The sequence below is a fragment of the Achroia grisella genome, unplaced genomic scaffold (assembly GCF_030625045.1).
Source record: "Achroia grisella isolate CSIRO2021 unplaced genomic scaffold, CSIRO_AGI_Agris_v1 utg660, whole genome shotgun sequence".
Taxonomy (NCBI): domain Eukaryota; kingdom Metazoa; phylum Arthropoda; class Insecta; order Lepidoptera; family Pyralidae; genus Achroia; species Achroia grisella.
In genome coordinates this window covers 734,138-754,629 of record NW_026712984.1, presented here as the reverse complement: position 1 = coordinate 754,629, position 20,492 = coordinate 734,138, and the positions used below count along the sequence as shown (strand labels likewise).

The 20,492-nt window shown below is 35.6% G+C and overlaps 1 protein-coding gene across 4 annotated transcripts in view; it reads right to left on the bottom strand.

The window, feature by feature from the left end:
- LOC131849848 (nucleolar protein 4) overlaps nucleotides 1-18,813 on the bottom strand; it is a 168,305-nt gene extending 149,492 nt beyond the window's left edge. For all 4 annotated transcript variants that reach the window (XM_059199973.1, XM_059199975.1, XM_059199974.1 and 1 more), the window contains exons 1-2: nucleotides 18,703-18,813; nucleotides 17,479-18,079 (exon numbers count right to left, since the gene is read on the bottom strand). In XM_059199973.1, coding sequence (XP_059055956.1) covers nucleotides 17,479-17,997 — 519 coding nt within the window. In that variant the 5' untranslated portion in view covers nucleotides 17,998-18,079; nucleotides 18,703-18,813. The remainder of the gene's footprint in view (nucleotides 1-17,478; nucleotides 18,080-18,702) is intronic.
- Between the last annotated feature and the right edge of the window lie 1,679 nt (nucleotides 18,814-20,492).

The following is a 20,492-nucleotide window of genomic DNA, read 5'->3' as shown; positions in this document are numbered from 1 at the left end:
CCTCTGGTCAGTCCAGACCCAATAAAGAAGGGACGAATTTGAAAATGAAATTAAATGCGCCCCAACCGGGGACAGTTCGGACCGGCCACTGTTGACCGACGTCCCATCTGTGGGCCAAAACGGACTGCGTAGGGCGGGCCTAATGTCACCACAGATTGGGAACTAGTGGAAACGACACGGCCTAGTCTTCAGGGTTAGCACACTGCTTTATTTCCAATGGTTACGGGTTCGATTACTCGCATGAGGTAAATATTTTTATTCATTTATTTGTATTAGTCTCGAGTTTTTCTATTTATATTATATATTACCTATTTACAAAAAATATTCTATCAGTTATTAACTCATCGTAACATAAGCTGTGCTTGGGACTAGATAACGGTGTGTGAATTGTCCAGGATTATTATTTTTTCATGTCAAATATGCGCATATTTGACATGAAAAAATAATAATCCTGGACACGTTAAACCTCGCGCAATACATGTAGTAATGCGCAAGGTTTGAACTCACAATGATAAATATTCTACCATGATGCAATAAAATCATCAATTTAACGACTAATTAATTTTGGAGAGATGATAACACTTGCTAATTCTGAACGTATTTTTTTCATAGTACATACATACAAGCTGTAGTTTTGCTGCGTGTATACCCCAGTTATATTTTGTAAGCTATTTTTCGGTTGTAGGGTGCAGATTATTACAAACAAAGAAAACAGATTAGTTCTCCAGTATAGCAACGCATGAACAGTATCACGGATATTATGTGATAACGTGATATTCGTAGTATGTATATTAACGAAGGTTGCCGCTTACAAATATGCAGCTCGTCAGCTCGTTTGAAGTTCTATTTAAAATGTATGTAATGCCATAAATATTCTAACATCTCTATACAATATTAAGGACCTATCAAGTTTTTCTACATCTGTAAGGGAGTAAGTTGAAGCGACCCCTCCGGGGTCTACTTGGGACACTCGATCAGGGTCGTTAATTGGGGTGCGAATTTGCCTGCGGGCCGCACACGCCGCGCCGCGCCGCGTCGTCACGTTCCGAGATCTCACGGAATGAACGTTACCATAGTAACGACACGGGCTTATCTACAGCAGATTGTAGACGGGTAACTTGACCTGGGTGGCTTTTCATCCTAATAAAACTCATCCGAAATTACAAATCAATTTCGTAGTTGATCACCGAGTTACTTTGTATCGAGTTTTCGTTAAGCTGTGTCCGTGACTTCGTGTACATTTAGAAATTGTCATCTATTGATAATAATTAAATTCAACAACGCCATCTATATATTCAATTACATATTAACTAATAAACTTGTTAGTGGCACATCGTATTTTAACAATATTAACATGAGTATTCCACACTGTGGGTATTTTCTCATCTTTCTTTAGGCTTATTTTAAAATATATTCTGTGAAATTTTCACCTCAGTCTTTATCCGTTTTCACGTCAATCAAAACATAAACAGACGAATTCATTTTATATAAAGATTAGCAGTTCCCGCGACTTTGTCCGCGTGGAATTTAACTTTATTTTTCTAAAATAAAATATTTTTTACATCAGCTACCTGCAAAAAAAGTCCCGTCAAAATCAGTCCCGCCATTTTAGAGATTAGCCGGAACAAACAGACAAAAATTGTAAAAAACGTAATTTTGGTGCATGTCCCGTATTTACATTCATATGCATGTAGTAAAAAACGGTTATTTCAATATTACAATCAGACACTCCAATTTTATTTATATGTATAGATGTATATGTAGATAAAGATAAGTAGCTGATTCCCGGGCATCGTCTGCTCATATATAAATCGTTAAGGTATATTCTTCATGTTTGTTTGTTTTTAAGATTAAAATTCAGTCAGATTTTTAAAGATATTTGAATAAATTAATTGAAATACCCTTGTAAAACCAGGAAGGATCGCTCGTACTGTATATTGTACAGAATCAGTACTGCAGATGAAGAAATAATATTACTATGTCATGTCTCCAACTTGGTTTACTATATTTTTAATGAATCTCAAGCATTACAAATATTTTAGCGCTCATAATTCTGACTGTCGTTATGTTTAAAATGTCCCATAATTATGATAGCGCCAATTAAAGTTATATTCTATCGTTACATCAAAATGGCGCGGCTGATTAAATACAATTACTTTTGAAGTTTCAACCGACAGGCAAAATGAGAAGTTGTATTGTATTATTTCAATGTTTCTATAGCATATGGAGCAATGAGGTCGCGACATACCGCCGCCATACTGCCATGAGCACCCGCAACACCAAAGGAATTCGTAGCTCAGTTGCCGGCCTTTCAAGAAATGAAGAAGGAATTAGGACAGATATAGGAGGGAGGATGATGAGCGTCCGAAACCTCGACTTGTGTGAAATGCGGTAGCACTCAACATCGGTATTCTGAAGGTGTGTTGGTGTTCAAGCGAGCCCATTCATGCTGCACAACCCCATCTTCACACAGCGTCCTCTACCACTTACACATGATATCTTCGACAAAAGGGATCTGATTTCAGATGTATTGTTTTTTCTGCAATGTTCTATTGAGCATTTTTACAGTGTTCATTCTCTGTACACAGTCTTCTGTGTTTAGCTGTGAAATACCTCAGTTTATTAGACAAAAGAAGACGAGCTTGTTTTAAATAGTTACTTTTAAACTGTCGTGGTCAATACACACTATTTAACCTGTACAAAATTATGAGAGCACGAGTGGCGTACCCGCCGCGCCGGACGGGCCACTAGTAATCAATATTACGCTACTGATTAATCTAATCTGTGGCAAAAAAATGTATACTGACATTGGGTTTATATATACTTATGAATTTATGGCATCCTGGTATTTCAATATTAAATTCATACTGTATGCCCTTCGAACCAACACGACTCACGACACAATGTGAGCGAGTGCATAATCGCGAACGAGAAAGTGGTAGGTAACCTACTAGGGTAACCAGGTACTCAACAAATTCTGGAGTCTTAGAATTTGCGTTTTATTCAATCAGCTATATTTAAGATATTTAATTCCTAATTTAGAAAAATACAGATATTTGTTTTTTAACAATACAGTGGACCCCCGGTTATCCGATAAACATTTTGCAGGGCAGTGTCGGACCATCGAATTTGTCGGATTATAAAGTGCTGTCTAAAGGCCCCCTATAGTCCGGAATTTTTTACAAAAGAGTATCTTGTAATCCGACAAATTACAGATCCTGTGATAAGATTCTATGTTATATATGTATGTATGTATGTATATGCACTCTGAAGTATATTGTCAAAAAAATATTCAATAATAAATAATAGACCATGTCGGATTACGAGGGGGGCCAGATTACCGCGGGTCCACTGTACAACGAAATATTGTAGTGTAACTGATATTTGATTTAACAAGGTGTTATGTTCCGTCTACAAGAAATAATTCAAATAAGCCTATCTCTCGCTTACTTGTTTAGTAATTAACTAATTAATGACGTAATTCTGTCATATTAAATCTTACTAAGAAATGTAGGATTTCATCTAAACTGCAATATACTTTGTTTTCGCTTTAATGGTAACCTAATTATGTTTATTACAGCATTTAGCGACTTAAACTAGATTAATTTAATAATATTTCTATTTATTTATTTTCAGACCTCGTTAAAATGCAGAGTTATTTTATTATGTAATAGGAATGGCAACCAAGCTACCAACCGCTTCCTATATATTGTACGTTTCTATGTTCACATAGGGAGCAGTACAAGAGAAGTTGCCGTTCTAGAGTTGATGTCGTGCCTGTTATCTCGTAATTTTATATTGGTAACCAGTACATTTTTTTCGTTACATGTCATATAAGCCATTGGACCCAGAATTGCAAGGGTTAAACCTCTCGAGGATACTCTTTTTTTGTCACGTCGCAGTAAAATATATGGTAAACACAAGGCCGAATATGGAAATTCGAATTTCTAAATTCAAAATCCGAATGCCACGCCATCACCGCGGCCGGCAGCAGCGGTGGCGCGGCGGCACGTTCGCCATTTTACGTCGTATTTTTACGATGTAGCCCCGATAACGTTTACGAGGCGCGTTGAGTAGCGTCGCCACGGCTCGCCCGGACTGATTGCATGCGAGGCAGCACGTTGATAGTGTTGCGGTATAAATTAAAACATTGGTAGGATTAATGTCGATATATAATTTAGATTTTATTTAAAATGTTAAATATATGAACTGAATAATTAACATTTTATAAAATTGCAAAAGAAATTATTCATACTAAAATTATAATTTTAATTGCAACCGCTACCAATTTACGACTGAACGGCTGAATGAATGTTACTAAAACATCACGTGAAGATAAATTGTATCACGAGAATCGATATAGGCTATCTTTTATATCAAACAACTTAGACGTCGCTAATAGCACATAGATTGGTATAAAATTAAATAATCTTACAATCTTACTTTTATCTATCAGATGAAAACTCATAAGGATGGAGTGAAAAGGTTGTACCTAGATATTAAGTACACCAGAGATTCGTTGTACATTTTTTTAACTTTTTATAATAATAAGAAGACTATACTCGTACTCTTTGCCTATAAAAACATTGCAGCTAACTGAGAAAATATAAGTTTTTCAAAAGTTTATATTTTATAAAAAAATCGATGTCGATTGTTTGCGGCACATCACTACGGGTCGCGTATCCGTGACACATCGTATAGCCGACGACATCGCGCCGTATTTTATGCGCCCCGCCGCGCGCCGCGCCAAGCCACGCTGCGCCCGCCCGTTTCAAGCGGCTCTCTTGAAATAAACCCGACACGACAGGGTTGCCAAAACGTCCCGTGCTCTACAAATATGACAGTTTATAAGTATTATTATTATTATAGGTCATTTTGTGGTGTGACGTAAGTAGAATTGCGATGTATGTGGAGCAGCTGCAATATTGTTTTTACTAAAACAATTAGTAGATAATATCAGATAAGATTTTTTTTATAATAAAGCTTGCAACTATAATAAACGTATTTTCAAACGATATCAAGATACCTAATCAAGATACATTTTATGACGCTACGGTAAAGAACATATATTGAACTTTGCTGGATTAGATCTCTATTCGGACAGCCCTATACGACACGTGCAAGGGTAATGAGCGAAAAAGCAGGCGCCCGAATAAAATATAACGAGCATGACGGAGTAGGGGAACTGTTAATTGTTCATACTTCTGAGTAAAGTACCTCAGCGTCCATGTTTTGCCGGTGGTTTGAGGTCATTCTAATTTACATTAAAATCCACAAGTTCCAAGTCCTTGTAAGTAAATCTTAAGGTGGAATTATATTCAAAGCAACAGTATAGTACTAGGAATTATCTGTAAACTATCTGTATACGTTGTCAAAGTAATATATTTTATTAGTAACATTTAAATATGTTTGGAGTTGTCGATAATTTTACTGTAAAAAAGTATTCATGTACTTATATATTATTCTTGGTGACTATATAAGAGTAATAACCATCAATAATTCGATACTAATATTATAAATTTGAAAATATGTCTTTCTCTGTTTGTTATATTTTCGCAATCAAATGACTGAACGAATGTTAATGAAATTTGGCGTGGAGATGTCTTGTATTACGAGAACGGATATATGCTATGTTATCTTTTATCTAAAAAAAAGCATACGGTATTGCGGATATATAGTTAAGACTGAAATAACAACAACAAACAACCCACCCCTAAAGTCTGAATGAAATGCAGGTGCTTTGTTCCGGTGGTTTAATAGAAATTATTGTCCCCACTTTTATGATTAGCCGCGTCTTTGTGTTCCCCATGGAAACTATAGTGGTCATTTCTGGCGTATTAGCCACGATAGACTAAGTGATCTGATTTTATCCTCACCCTTTCAACCCTTAATAGAACTCGCAAGTTTATACAATTAGCATAAACAAGAATATACCTTTCTAGTAACAAAAACTTATAATATCTACTAAAATAAGAAGCGGGCTCAGTCCCGCTTCTTATTTTAGTACTGATTTGTCGATTTTAGAAAAATGGCAGTATTCAAAATGTACATTTTTTACAAGCCAGGCATTTAATTTTTTTTTTATTTATTAAAATTATTTTGTCCTTTAAAGTTTTAAATTTATACAGAAGTATTATACTTACATCATTTTAAAAGTATTTAGATAACAATGAAAACGGCGAGGTAATTTAATTGACTTATATAAAAAGAGGCAATTCTAGCTTCTAATTTTGAAAAATGTCATTTTTCTATTTAACCGACATGTATATTTACAACAAGGCGGTCATATTGCTGAAAGCCCAGAAAATATGGTCTAAGGCAAATTTCATGCTGATTGGTAATACTGTTAGTGCATGAAAGCGTAACAAACAAACACTCATTTTTGCATTTATAATTAGAATATGGAGGAATTATGGAGGTTTAGTTTCTGTAATTCTATCACGGTTTGTTTTGTTTCTATGTTTATAAGTATACAATTATGGGACTAAGGTAGGCCTTATATTACAGATAATAATAACAATATATTAACAATTTCTGATGAAATATAGTTAGTTGACATCGAATATTCTAACAACGTGCTTACGACGCGGTAAGTCGTATAAGGTAATAAAACATAACCCAAGACCTAAGTTGAGGTACGAAGTTCTACCTGGGAACATGACGACAACACTCAATACACGTACTTACGTGTAAAATATAAATAAAGGTAGACGTATACAGAGTTCGTGGCGGGCGGTAGCGCCGTCGGATGTATAAAGTGGCGCGCCGGTGGCCGCATGACATAGCTATAACTCCGCGGTAGCATGACAAACAGCCCGCCGACGAGCCGTGGAGTCGTCAACGTGCGTGACTCGTTATTGTTTGCCTACATTACGTATACATTACGCCAAAACATGTCGCTTTTGCATTTTTTTTTTCAGTTATTGTACGCAGGCATGTTTAAAGATTTACGTAGCTGGATGATTTATATCTTTTTCGGTACTTGATTTTCAAATTACAGGCTTTATTTCAAGTGTATAAACATTTAAAAGGGCTTAAACGCTATTCTAATAAACCGGAGCCTATAGCTTACTATCATGCCCTTTATAATACGTGTTTACATAATATGTGGAAATAAATTGTAAGGTATTTTTATGTGGATATACTGCTGTAATATAGTTGATTAAAAACACTAACATTATTGAGGTGGGGCCATGTCAATAATCTTAAGTTCTCAACAAAGTAAAAAATAAAATAATATATGCAGGCGTAATTCGACTCCGTTGATTTTCTGTGCGCGCCCGACACCGGAGGGCGCCGTCGCTAAAGCGCGATACTACGGGCTCGCCTCGGGCGGCGCGAACCAATTACCCGCCGCCGCCGCGCGGGCATTTACTCCCCTCCCCTCTTCGCACCCACCGCCCCCCGACCGACGCGGCAGAGAATTACTTATCTCTTGCGCGTCGCTGCGAGCCCGGTACTCTGCCGCCAGGCGAACGCCCGCAATGCGAATGCGGCGCGGGTTTTTGTCGCACGATCATCACGCGTACGTTTTCCGGATCCAAACCCCATTATGGGGACGCCCTACTAGAACCGATTATTGTAAGCATTATAATGATATAAACTGAAATCTATATGTTTAACTGCAACATAATAAATAGATTTTACCACAACTCAAATTTTTGGCTATTTTTTCTTTAGATCACTTCATCTTGTTTTATCTACAAAATTTGTGTCAAATAAATACTCGATTATTGGTATATTAAAATCGATTCTAATTTTCAATAACATTAATTTATTTCGCCAATCGATTATGTATCACATCCCTACGCTCTACACGAATGGCTCCAAAGTACTAATGATGCGATAACGCTTTCGGTCACATCATTTTATGATGTATCCGTTCCGTACTTCGTGACATATGTACATAGGTATATAGGAAGGTTGTAGTGGAGCCATTAAGTAAGATAATCAACATAGTCTATCACTACCCTACCTCTCCGGCTTTGCAAGGGTATATTTAAGTATTGTAGCTATGTATGCTATGTTTTCTATAGGTAAAAAAGATTTTATTATATGTATATATATATATATATATATGCGATTTGGCACGTTAGGCTGATAGCCCTGTTAGAGCATACTTCATTCTCATACTATCATCCTCCACTGGTTCCCCGCTAGATCTGAATCCATAAAAAAGAAATTAAATATAAAAAAAGGTCTGTTTGTTCTTGTTAATCGAAAACAAAAAAACTTTATCAGTCTAATAGAATCAGAAACAACTATTATTATTATTTTTATCTGTTTGTCTATGCGTTCCAATCTCAAAAACTTTGATAAAAGTCGTCAGCGTGTGTTTGTTACCCAATTCCAGCATCAAGCGGGACGCATTGAAGGCTGTGTGTGTAACGGTGAGATAAATAAATAAAGTTATAGGATCAGATGTCTCTCTGTCATAGTGGTGGTCTTGTACACAGACGGCAGTTACCACTTACAATCAGGCGCACCGTCTGCTTATTTGCAATTCCAATTTCATAAAAAATAATGACAAATCTTTCTTTTTTTAATTGTAATACAATGGAATAAACAGTAATAAACATTTACTGTTTACTGGTAGAAAATGTTATCCGCCATGTGCGAGTATACGATACCCAAGACAATTTTGTGTGTAAAAGAATAAATAAATACACGAGAATGAAATCTTTTTTACAACACTAAAAGTAACACTGGCCATAGGGTTGAGAACCAAAAAAAAGTTTTTATTAGTTTTGAAGATTAAAAAAAGTAAAAAATGCCATCCAATATTTACTCAATTTGACTCTCTAACCTAGTAACTCCATTTTAGTATTTTGACCGATAAACCGTAGGCTACTACAAAATTGTATGTACTCGTACCGAATATCAAAAATATCGTGCCTATACAAGGGATCTGGTACGGTTGGCATCCCTGACTGGCCGGCACCTGCAAGTGTTCATGGGGGACACTCTTGCAGGACCGGTCGGTCGTCCGAGCGACACTCGAGGAGCGAGGCGCGCCCGCCGCGTCGGCCACACACTTATCTATATTTTTTCGCCGCGCCTTTGTGATGTCGCGACCGCGCCGCGCCATTCCCCGCCCGCGCCATTTCGCCATAATTTACGACGCGGGCCCCGCGTCGACCGTTCGTCGGGAGCGGCCCGGGCCGATTTATGGCGTAATTTTTACAATAGCCGCTGCAGATCCTCGGATTATAAGTTGGCTGGACGATTCGGTGTCATTTATTTACCGTTAAGCCCTAGTTCGAATATTCTGACATCTGTGTTCGGACTAATTTATTCAATTACTGTATATTTTTAAGTTTATCGTACATTTTTAAGTATTTATATTATTATTATTGACATACAATACTTTAGTGCCCTCTAAAACAATTAATAATCTATACATATAAATAAAATTGGAGTGTCTGTTCGTAATATTGAAATAATTGTTTTTTACTACATGCATATAAATATAGATACGGTACATACACCAAAATAACATTTTTTACAATTTTTGTCTGTCTGTCTGTCTGTTTGTTTCGGCTAATCTCTGAAGTGGCTTGACCGATTTTGACGGGACTTTTTTTGTAGGTAGCTGATGTAATAAGGACTAACTTAGACTACTTTTATTTTACAAAAATAATGTTAAATTCCACGCGGGCGAAATCACGGAGTTAGCTAGTTATAAATATTTCACAATTAAATTAAAAATTTGGTACAGTTGGTGAAGTATTTTAGAAAACTAGAAAATGATTTCATCTCAAATTATACATTTGAGATTGCAAAATACTGATTCAGTTTTAAATTCAAGTGGGGAAAATGTAGTGACAGCATAGGTTCATATTTGTCTATATCACTGTTCAACCAGCACACATATTACGACCCAAACTGCTGTGGTGGCTAAATAGTAGAGATTAAATAGGTACTTTATCTACGCAGACGACTTAAAAATGTGCCTAGGCAAAGTTCTATGTGAAGCAGAATATATGTACCTACTGTTCTCGAGTATACGATTTTATTAATATTCGTCTCGGCAAGCGATTTGTGGCGTGTGCTTAGCTCACCCCCGGCTGTTAGGTGTGATGACGCGGAATAATTTAATTGCCGCGGCGACGACTGCATCCGCCGTCGGTAGGTGTTTTTATTTTTGTCATGTCATCGTGTGTTTACTGATCTTTGCCAGCTTTTTGTTCTCTTTCCTTTCTATTTTTTTTACAGGTGACTATAGACTGGTGCTCTCGTCTGCACTGATGAATCAGCCATCATGGATTTCAAGTTGCACCGCGTTGATACGGAACTGACATTACAATTGCTGGCCAACTAGTCCCTATTACGATCAATCTCTTTATTATATATGTATTTTTTATTCATCATCACCAGCCAGCATTATTTTTTTAATGTTGTTTAGAATATAAGGTTTTTGAGGGGAGAACCTGTTAATACTTGGGGCCAAGTTACTAGTCCTTACTAGTAAACTGGGCCCTTACTACGACTTGTACTCTATTGTTCAGATTTTTTTTATTCAACATGATTTTTATTTTTTATCATAGGTATATGTAATAGGATATATAATTAACAAACGGATTACGAGACTCATAAATTCAAGGAATTTAAACCAAAAGTCCAGAGTGGCCCACTAACAAGCATTTCATTCAGTTCGCAGGTAAAAATGAAGCCACACCGTAGCAAGCCGTGGACGAACAACATTTATTTTAATCAACCATGTCATCGTCCCCAACCGAGAACCCAGAGAGGAGAAGGGGACTGTTAAAACTAGGAGAGGGGGGGAGGGGCAATTACAATGTCCGCCGACCTATTCGAGATCCTATCTGGAAACCTTCGTGGTTAATTCTCCTTCGCCTGACTGACGACTTCATCTTCATAATATCATTTCCCAGCAAATAACGAAACCGCATACCACCCTATTCTATCGATTATCATATTACATGAAAAAATCAAGTGACAATATCATTTTTTATACATTCAATGCGGTCTTCTTTATATTGTTGAATAGCTGTACTCGCGACTTCGTCCGCGTGGAATTTAACAACAAAAGTGAATTGAAGAATCTTTCTGCAATAAAGGTAAGTCAGACAGACAAACATTGTAAAAAATGTTATTTTGGTGTATGTACCGTATTTATATTCATATAGAAAAAATGTAGTAAAAAACGGTTATTACAATATTCACACTTCCCTTTTATTTATATGTATAGATAGATTAGCGATAGAGATTAAGAGTACAAGAAAAATCGATAAATTTTAAACAACTTTCTGCCCCTTAATATTCAGTATTAAGTATTAACACAAGCAGAAAGCAGATAAAAAAATTAATGATATAATAATAATAAAAAGAAATATAGAAAGAATTTCTTTCTATTTTTCATCAATCATCAATTTGTAAATCGGAGAAGTCATCGATATATTCGATACAAATGACTAAGACAGCATAAATCAACAAGAGTATCGCGCGAGGCGGGAAGCGTTTGGTTGCGTTCGAGTCGAAAACGAATGTTTTGCATCGATCGACTGTTATCGCCCACATGTCGGATAGCCTATGTGTGGTCGTCGTGGCCACGCCATTGTTCTTGTTTTTGCTAAAACCATGCGCCGGGAGCACTCGGCGAATATAAATTGAATGCTAGCGTTTGTTTAAAATTTTACAGAGCATGCTGGCATACTGGCGTAGGTTATACGTTCGGCTTCAGCACACTTATCGCCTACAACACTGACGTAAAAATTACAGTAAATTGCGATTAATATGGATTTTAATTGTTTTTTTTCGTGGAACTGGAATGGTAAACAAGTCGGCGACCTACTTGATGGTAAATTGTAACGTTTGCATATACATATACATGAACAGTCCGCGATACCATTGCATTTCGAAAGAGTAAGATGTTATGCCTATCCAATAAACACACACAGCAATCATATCAAACCGTTTAGCGGCAGAACTAAATAGAGGTACCCAACTACTTTTAATTTTGTATAAAGTCTACCTCATGTCATTCAAATGTCATAATCGTAATGTATTCCCGGAACATAAATTTTTTTTTATTAGCACGATGCTATTTTAATCCATAAAGGATTAAAATAGCATCTTGCACAGGATCTCTTGCTTACGATAACGCTATAAGCTGTGGAAACCACTGGAAGGTCAGTTATCCCATTGTGTCGAATGTGTGTTAGCCCAAAGAATCAATAAGAACATTGACAGGTACAGAGCCACTAGAAGTCATTACTGATGCCCATCCACCCCTGCTCCTAGCAAGCTAGGAAAATTGACATCAGATACATTACGCCTGTTGTACTATTCTGAAGCCAGACACAAAATAGCTAGTCAGGCGTTAAATCTCCTTTAAACACATTCGAGTTGGAATAGTCGCCGAAATATTAATAATACGCGGCCACAGCCCCACAGTGAGTTCAGGTGAGAGCAGGCTCGCGGGATCGCCGCCTCTTTAATAAACATGAGGCGCAGGCTGGCCGCTAATAATAAATGAGCCATCGGACGGCCCCAGTGTTGCCAACAAACTTTATAAAAACCCATTAGTTGGAGATCCGACAACAAAAAAAAAGTATAATATAAATCATTAATGACTACGTAATATATATTACAAACTTTATATGAAATACGTGATCGTTTTAAATGAGGAAGTAAATATTGTAAAATTGGACAATATTCAGTCATATTTAGTTCAATAATACAGATTTAACAGAAAGCAGTACATATATATAAAACCAAAAGGCTTATGAATCTGAACCACTTTCATCTAGAAACAATGCGAAAATCTGAAAACGCATGTAAACTTTTACAAAATTAAACACGTTTTCACGAAGCTTTTAAAAACATATTTTCAGTTTTCCACTTGGTAGAGTTGTTGAATTTCATTCAGTTGTTAAAATAATTCACGCCAAATCATGCAAAATTTTCATTGTATTTTTTTGTGTTACATATATTCAAACTTGCCAAATGAAATTCTAAACCATCAAAATTATGCCAACTAAAGAGATGTCCAATCCACCATTAATAGTAAATCGCGGTAAAACCCCTAAGGTGGGAACACTGGACGGCCCGCTCTGGTACGTTCGAAATTCGAACACCCGGCTCGGGAAATGCTCAAAACAGGGGGACCTTTTGTTATATCTGTGTTTATCTCTAGAGGACCTCTATGGAAGCATTAAGTATCTGTGGTCAGACAAAATAATTGGTGAACGGAACGCTCAATTTAAAAGCGAGAATATAAAAGAAAAGAAGTATCTCTTAAGTAGGCCTGCATACTACTTTAGCCCCATTAGGTAATACATTTCCATAACCGATTTTTTTAAAAACTGGAATTGCAATTAATTGTGTCCAGCCAGTTAAATGAACTGCATTCTCTCCTATGCGTTTACCATTCCGGAGAACCTACTCCACCCTTTAATAATATTAGTATATTATAAATCACATAATTTGTATTTCCGTCTGTTTTTTTCATTATACACCTAAAAGACGAATCGGATCTTAATGAAGACGTCAAGACGACGTCATTATGAAAAAAGACATTGACTAGCGTTTATCTAAAAAGCTGAGGAAGTCGCAGGAACAGGTGATTAAATTGATAGGTTACTTTGTGAGTTTCGAGTTCCGAGAAACTTCATGCCCGTGGAATAGTGATATTGGATAGCATTTTTAATTATTTAGGCTTTATTATAAAAAGCAAAAGAAAAAAAAAATCATCGTTCTAGCTTCAAAAATGACGAATTTCCATACAAACTTTCATCCCCTATTTTACTTAGGGTGAAATTTGTACTACCTTTGATGGTCATATTTGTTTAGAATTAATCTACAGCCTAAAAAATAATTTTCAAGCTTCTAGCATTAAAAATACTTCCGTATACGCTTTTGTGGTATTTTCCTAACAAAATTTATGTTGTATTAAAATGCAGTAATTGAGAAATATATTTAATATGTTACGAATATAGTGACATAGTTTCGTGTTTTTCTACAATATCAATAAACAGTTAGTGAATAATAAATATGACGTTAGTCTCTAAAAAGTATATATTATACCAAAGCTTTCATCTCCCCTTTTAATCCCTTACAACCCTTTTATGCAATAGAAAGTAGCCTATGTCCTTTCACAGGGTCTAAACTATCTGTGTACTAAATTTAATTAAAATCTTTTCAGTAGTGTGGTGTGAAAGCGCGACAGACAGAATTACTTTCGCATTTATAATATTAGTAAGGACATTCGTATAACTTTGAAACTTCGAACATCGTAAAAAACGCGATCTCGTCTTTGATTTAAAGTGAACGTCAAAAAGCAGCATTGCACTAAAAACTACACAAGGCACTAAACTAAACCAGTGTTGGTAGTCTAGTAATCACGTTTAAAATGAACGAGAGCGTGCATTGCGTCGCGTCGGGCCGACCAGCAAGTGAAATGTCTTTCGACTTTATGGGAGCCTAGTACTCTGGTGGAACAATCACCTGTTCTTTGATCCCTACTCTAGTAACTTCCTGAACTTGTTTGCGCATACAAAATATATTTTATGAATTGGGAAGCTGATAATTATATAACTGATAGTTTCTTATCTAGGAAAAATGTATTTGCAAGAGAGAGATGACAATACTATTTAATAGATAAATTGAACGCGTGTGTAAATTACGTTTTTTCTGTTAGACTAAAATGAAATCTCTATTAAAGTCGTGTTTGCTTGGTATTTTGGTCAGCGAAATCACCTGTTTCTCTTGAATGAGTGACGTTGATTTGTTTTGGCCACAAAAGCTGCAGAATAAATGGGTCATCATGATGAGTTTAAGTTAGTGACGCGTAGATGATTACTATTTATTATAAAGATTCCATCCTTCGACTTTATAAAAACTTTTCATAAAGGCTAGCCAATATAAGACATTTATGTACTTGAAAGTATTATTATGTATGTGTATATGTTTTAATGAATGATGAATAGAGAATGTCTTAACCGCCTACTTAACGGCGTAAGCTGACGGGCTGCACTAGTAGAGGACGTTGGAAAGAGAGTTAGTTACAGTTAGCGAGTTAGCTCATCGTGGCTTTTTCAGTAATTAAAGTCTGCGGTTTTCCATTGGGACCCATAGGGACCGCGTGGAGGTCAACCTGATAAACTAGGGTACATTGGTAACAGTGAAGCCATCTAGTATACAAACAATCCTCTTCTGTTATGTTATATTACAGCTAATAATATTACTTTTCTTGTTAAATATGTATGTATGTAATGTTTAGTTTTCAATAGGTTTTGTCCCTTACATTTTTATTAGATTTAATTCAAGGGACAATCTTACTGGTAAATACAAAGTTAAACAGTTTGGTTTTTATGCTACTCATTCAGGTTAATTTTCTGTAATCTATACATATCAATAAAATTGTAGTGTCTGTTTGTAATATTGAAATAACCGGTTTTTACTACATGCATATGAATATAAATATGATACATACACCAAAATAACATTATTTACAATTTTTGTCTGTCTGCCGGTCTGTTTGTTCCGGCTAATCTCTGAAATGGCTGGACCGATTTTGACGGGACGTTTATTGGCAGATAGAAAATGTAATAAGGAGTAACTTATTTTAGAAAAATTAAATTAAATTCGACACGGACAAAGTCGCGGGAACAGCTAGTTACCAAAATATAAAGATTAACATTAAAAGAACTATACACCTCCGTTATAAAGTTTTAGGTTTTAGCAATATTATAAAATCAGTTTGTGTGTGTGTGAATTGTTATGTAGATTCTCTTAGAATATATAACATTATATAATATTACTAACATTAAAATATACAAAATTTTGTGTGTTCAGTGGATTTCTGAGAATATTGTTATATACTTAATTCGGCATTAAAATATACATAGAACCCTATATTTTCAACCTTCTACTATCACAACCAATATTTTTTAATAGTGTATAAATTTATATGACAGGACAACGTTTATCTGGTGAGATAGTACTATATGTATAATTATAAAAAAATAAAATGAAATAGCAATACCAAACGTTTACGAGAACATTTGAAGATTTAAAGCTTAAAACGTAACCCAGGCCCTATGCATACTAAGCACCTATGGCTAACGTCCAGATCACATCGCCCATTAGTTTTACAAGATGATTTGTATTTTTTTAATTTGAGTTATTGTTCTGAAATTATATATTCGAAAAGAAGACGAACTCCTAAAAATAGGACTCGGTTCACAATTCCGTTGCCTTTTTTATGTTTAATATTTAAGGTCTGATATATATTTTTTTTTATTTTATGCGACATAACTTCCGTTTGGTCATAGTAGTTTTATTAAAATCAGTTTAGGCTTAGAATTTGACTTTTAAACCAAAATAACTGAAAATAGATGTCAATGAAATAGAAAACATAATGGTCATTAGAATAGTCCTAATGAACCGTTTACCTTCCGGATATATATACAAGTATGTACATCAATAATGATGTGTGTAGATCCGTAAAATGTCAGTAAGCCATGTTTATTGTTGATTGAATCTGCTTCTAATTGAAATTCTCTTTTCTTCTTCAAATTATTTTTAAAAATGCAGTAATTTTAGGAACTGACTGAAAGATATTTCTATAAAAGATTGACTTTTGTTAAACTGCAACATAATATAGGTTTAATTATTTAGTTAGTTTGAACTATAGGAACTAAATATATAAATATATTTACTTTTACTTTCTCTATCTATAACCATTCGAAGATAAGAAATTGCTTAGCGATAAAGTCTCCATTTGTATCAGTTTATGTATATTTATTTCATTGTTTTTTTTGTTATATAATTGGTAATAATAATAAGTACAAATAAAAATATGTAAATAAATAAAAAAATGTAAATACCTAAGCAATCCACTTATTATAATTTTCGTTGCTATGCAAATTTATTTTTATAATCATATATATTAAAAAATAGATCAGCGAGTTTGCTATAACAGGTTGTTAAGGTGCTACCCGTCCCGTAAAGTATCTACATATATCTCTGCATGTTTTAAAGATCTGTCTCTACTGATTTTTTTTCGGTCTAATGTCCGGTGAAGCTGTAAAGGCCAGCAGCTGTTAACCGCTGCTGGCCTTTACAGCTTCACCGGACGATAGGGGGCGTTTTCAAATGGCAATCCAAACCCGTGGAAGAACTTATAACGCGGCTGAATGCCAACTTCCGCCTGGCGGATACGACTTTAATCTGAGGACACCGTTTATATTATTTTTCAGATTAAAGTCATAACCGTCATGGCAGAGTTTAGCCTGATAAACCCCTCTCCTATTGAATAATTCTTTGACGCATAATAAACTTTTTGGTAGTAAACTTATGCTTTGGATGATTTTAGGTATTCTTCTGAAATAAACAGTTTTCAAAACAAACAAAAAAGAGCAATATAAAAACAGCAATTAATCGAAACAAGTTTTGATTATTTAAAAATAATTCACAGCTTTTAAAAATAGTTATTTATATTAAATATCTTACCTTCAGAGGAGGAGTTGGTATGTACAAAGGTGGGTCGCCCTGCGATCCAGTGTAAATATCCTGACCATCGGGGCTTTTTGTACAGCCATCTGCATCCATAACGCTGTATCTGCAGACTATGCCATCAGCAGGTTTCGCTTCGTATCCAGGGGGCTTTCCAATATGAAATCCTTTAGCCTTTACCCAGAAGCGGAATTTAGAACTATCAGAACTGTTGCATTCTTCGCCGCGAAGTGTACGCAAGATCCTGGCGTACTTCTTTAGTGTAATAGTCTTTGTTTTCGCCAAATCTCCATATGTCTGTATCACCCAAGGCTGATAAGTGGAAAATAAGTCAAGTTTTGGATCTCCAGTCTGGATTTTAGGTCTCTTATTATTATTTTGTTCATTTTTCTTGTCATTCTTAGAACTGCTCGCCGTTGACTTTCGTTTTGATGGTTTTTTTGGCGTCTTCTCTGGTATAGCTTCCTGTGTTAACTTCTTTCGAAGTCCACGATCAGTTATCATTGCAGCAGCCATTTTGTATTTCAACACTGCACTGATATTTTTTTCTTAAAAACTGTCACGTTCCATTATAAAATTTTATAATTAGTTCTCGAAACTGAGATAAATCATTTTGTCATTATTTACCCGGTACTCTTTTGTCTTTGACTAGGAACGCTTTTGAGCGTTACGGTCGAAGGAATTGTTCAGCGATTGTTTTCAAGAAAAGTTACGAAAATGAAAAGTTGGGAGTCTCGCGTGCGTACAACTTTGTGAACGCGAACTTTCGACTGCGAAGTTCGCACCGTCCTAAAGGACTTTCTACGAGGGAAACTTTTCCCGGCGACGACGACGGCGGCGGGGAGTGTATCTACAACCTGGATGGAGAATTGTCGTTTTGTTGTATTATTACTGATTATATTATCACTTTTCGGGTGACTGATTACCTAAATATATTGTATTTTTATACAATATTTATTTCAACTGGAAATTTATATATATGTACAAATATAAAATATCATATATATAAATCATAGGATTTATTAGGAAGATTGAGTGTGATGTGTAAAATCTCTGAATTATTTAAAATTGCAATTGACTAAAAGAGGCTTCAAAGGATTCTAATAAATTTCCGGCGCTTGACGCTAACAGGTGTCAGATGCAAACTTGAAAAAAGTTTGAAAACAAAAGAAGATGGTGTAGAAAAAAATATTTTTGTGGACGATCAAAAACAAAAAGTACCAGGCATGAAGAGGTCAGCGACAGGTAAATCGAAACTAGAAAGATCCCGTACGTAGTTCAAATAGTCCCAGAATGGCGCGATAGAAACAAAAAACGCTTTACGACCGCTCGCGTAGGGCGCGCGCGGTATACTGAAGGTGTTTGTTTCGTTCGGGCCGTTTGGTCCGTCTGTGTGGGACGGACGCGGCGGGCTGCGGGCTGCGGGCTGCGGGCTGGCGACGAGCGGCACGTGCGGCGGGACGGGCCCAAACGCTAATTGCCCGCAAAACAATCGGGCCGATCGTCGGCCGCAGGGGCACCGCGATAATGCTCGCACTTCGCCGTCCTTCTAGATAACGCCATGCGCCACTGCGGTCGTTCTATTATTACGTATTCGCCAAGTCGACAGTGTCCGTATCTCTTTAATTACAGAGAAAAGTAACTAAAGTGGAGGCATATCTGACATTTACTTGCTTATTGCATAGTACCTATAAAACAGTCGCAGCCGCTGTCTGTAGCCCTACGTATGTTTAAATTTTTAAAACTACACAACAGATTTAAAAGCGTTTTTCATTTAAATAGATAGAGTGATTCTAGAGGAAGGTTTATACAATACATATATGCATACATGTATTATATATAAGTATAAACTTTAGCTACTCCCCTCGGCTTCGCACGGGTGTACATGTAAGCCGGGGCGAATAGCTAGTTAAAATATATAATAATACACCCACCTACCACGTACTAAAAATAAGAAATCACTGTAGTATGTATTACAAAAAAATATGTATTTTTACTGCGAATTCAAAAAGCCGAAAATAAATATTATGATATTTTTTAGACCCCAGAACAGAGATCTATTTCAGATATACAATACTTGTTGTACATTTTCTGTATTGAAAATATTTGTCATGTTTATAACAATTATATATACAGTGGTGGTCATATAATTAGAAACACTTCTTAAGAATAAAGAAAATATAACTTAAACGTACAAATTATCGGAAAAAAAATATATATTCAATAATTAATAATCATGTAATAATATAGCCACTCGCATTAAAAACTCATTAAGTAGATATAATATAAAACATATTTTACTTTCAATTACAAAATCAGTCTTACACATGTAGAAGTTTATTTTCTGTTACTTGCCGCTTGGACACCTAATTAGAAACATTTTAAAAAAGCATCAATATATCGTTCTTTGTTTGGAATCGGAGAATAACATTTCTTTCTTGCCTTTTTCTATTTTTTTGTTTATTTTGGCGGCAATTTAAAATTGAATCTGAATTATATTTTGTTCTAAATGGGCAAAAATAAACGTTGTGACGCGTCAACTATGCAAAAAAAATTTAAATTTAAAAGTAGATCATAAATGGGCGTACAGAAGAATAGCTGAGCATTTAAATTGTTCTATTAAGAAAGTTTTTAATGCAATTGATTATTATAAAGCACATGGCTATCATGATACTATTGAAAATGTTCTTGAGAATGTGAGAGGATCAGCCAAAAAAATCCTCTCCCAGAGAAGCCATGCTAATCGTCCGTGTTACTTAAAAAGATCGATTTAAAGACTCCAACCAGATTAAAAATGAAGTTTTTTTGCCTGATGACCCGAGAAATATCTCGTCAAGACTGATACACCGAAGATTAGTAGAAGCTACACTGTTTGAAAGAACCTGTAAACAATGCTTTTAATTATAAATACACAAGGAGTATAGTCAAGCACGGTGACAGTAATATTAAAGTTTGAGGATGTTTTTCCGAATATGGAGTTGGACTCGTTCGGAAGATTGAAGATATAATAA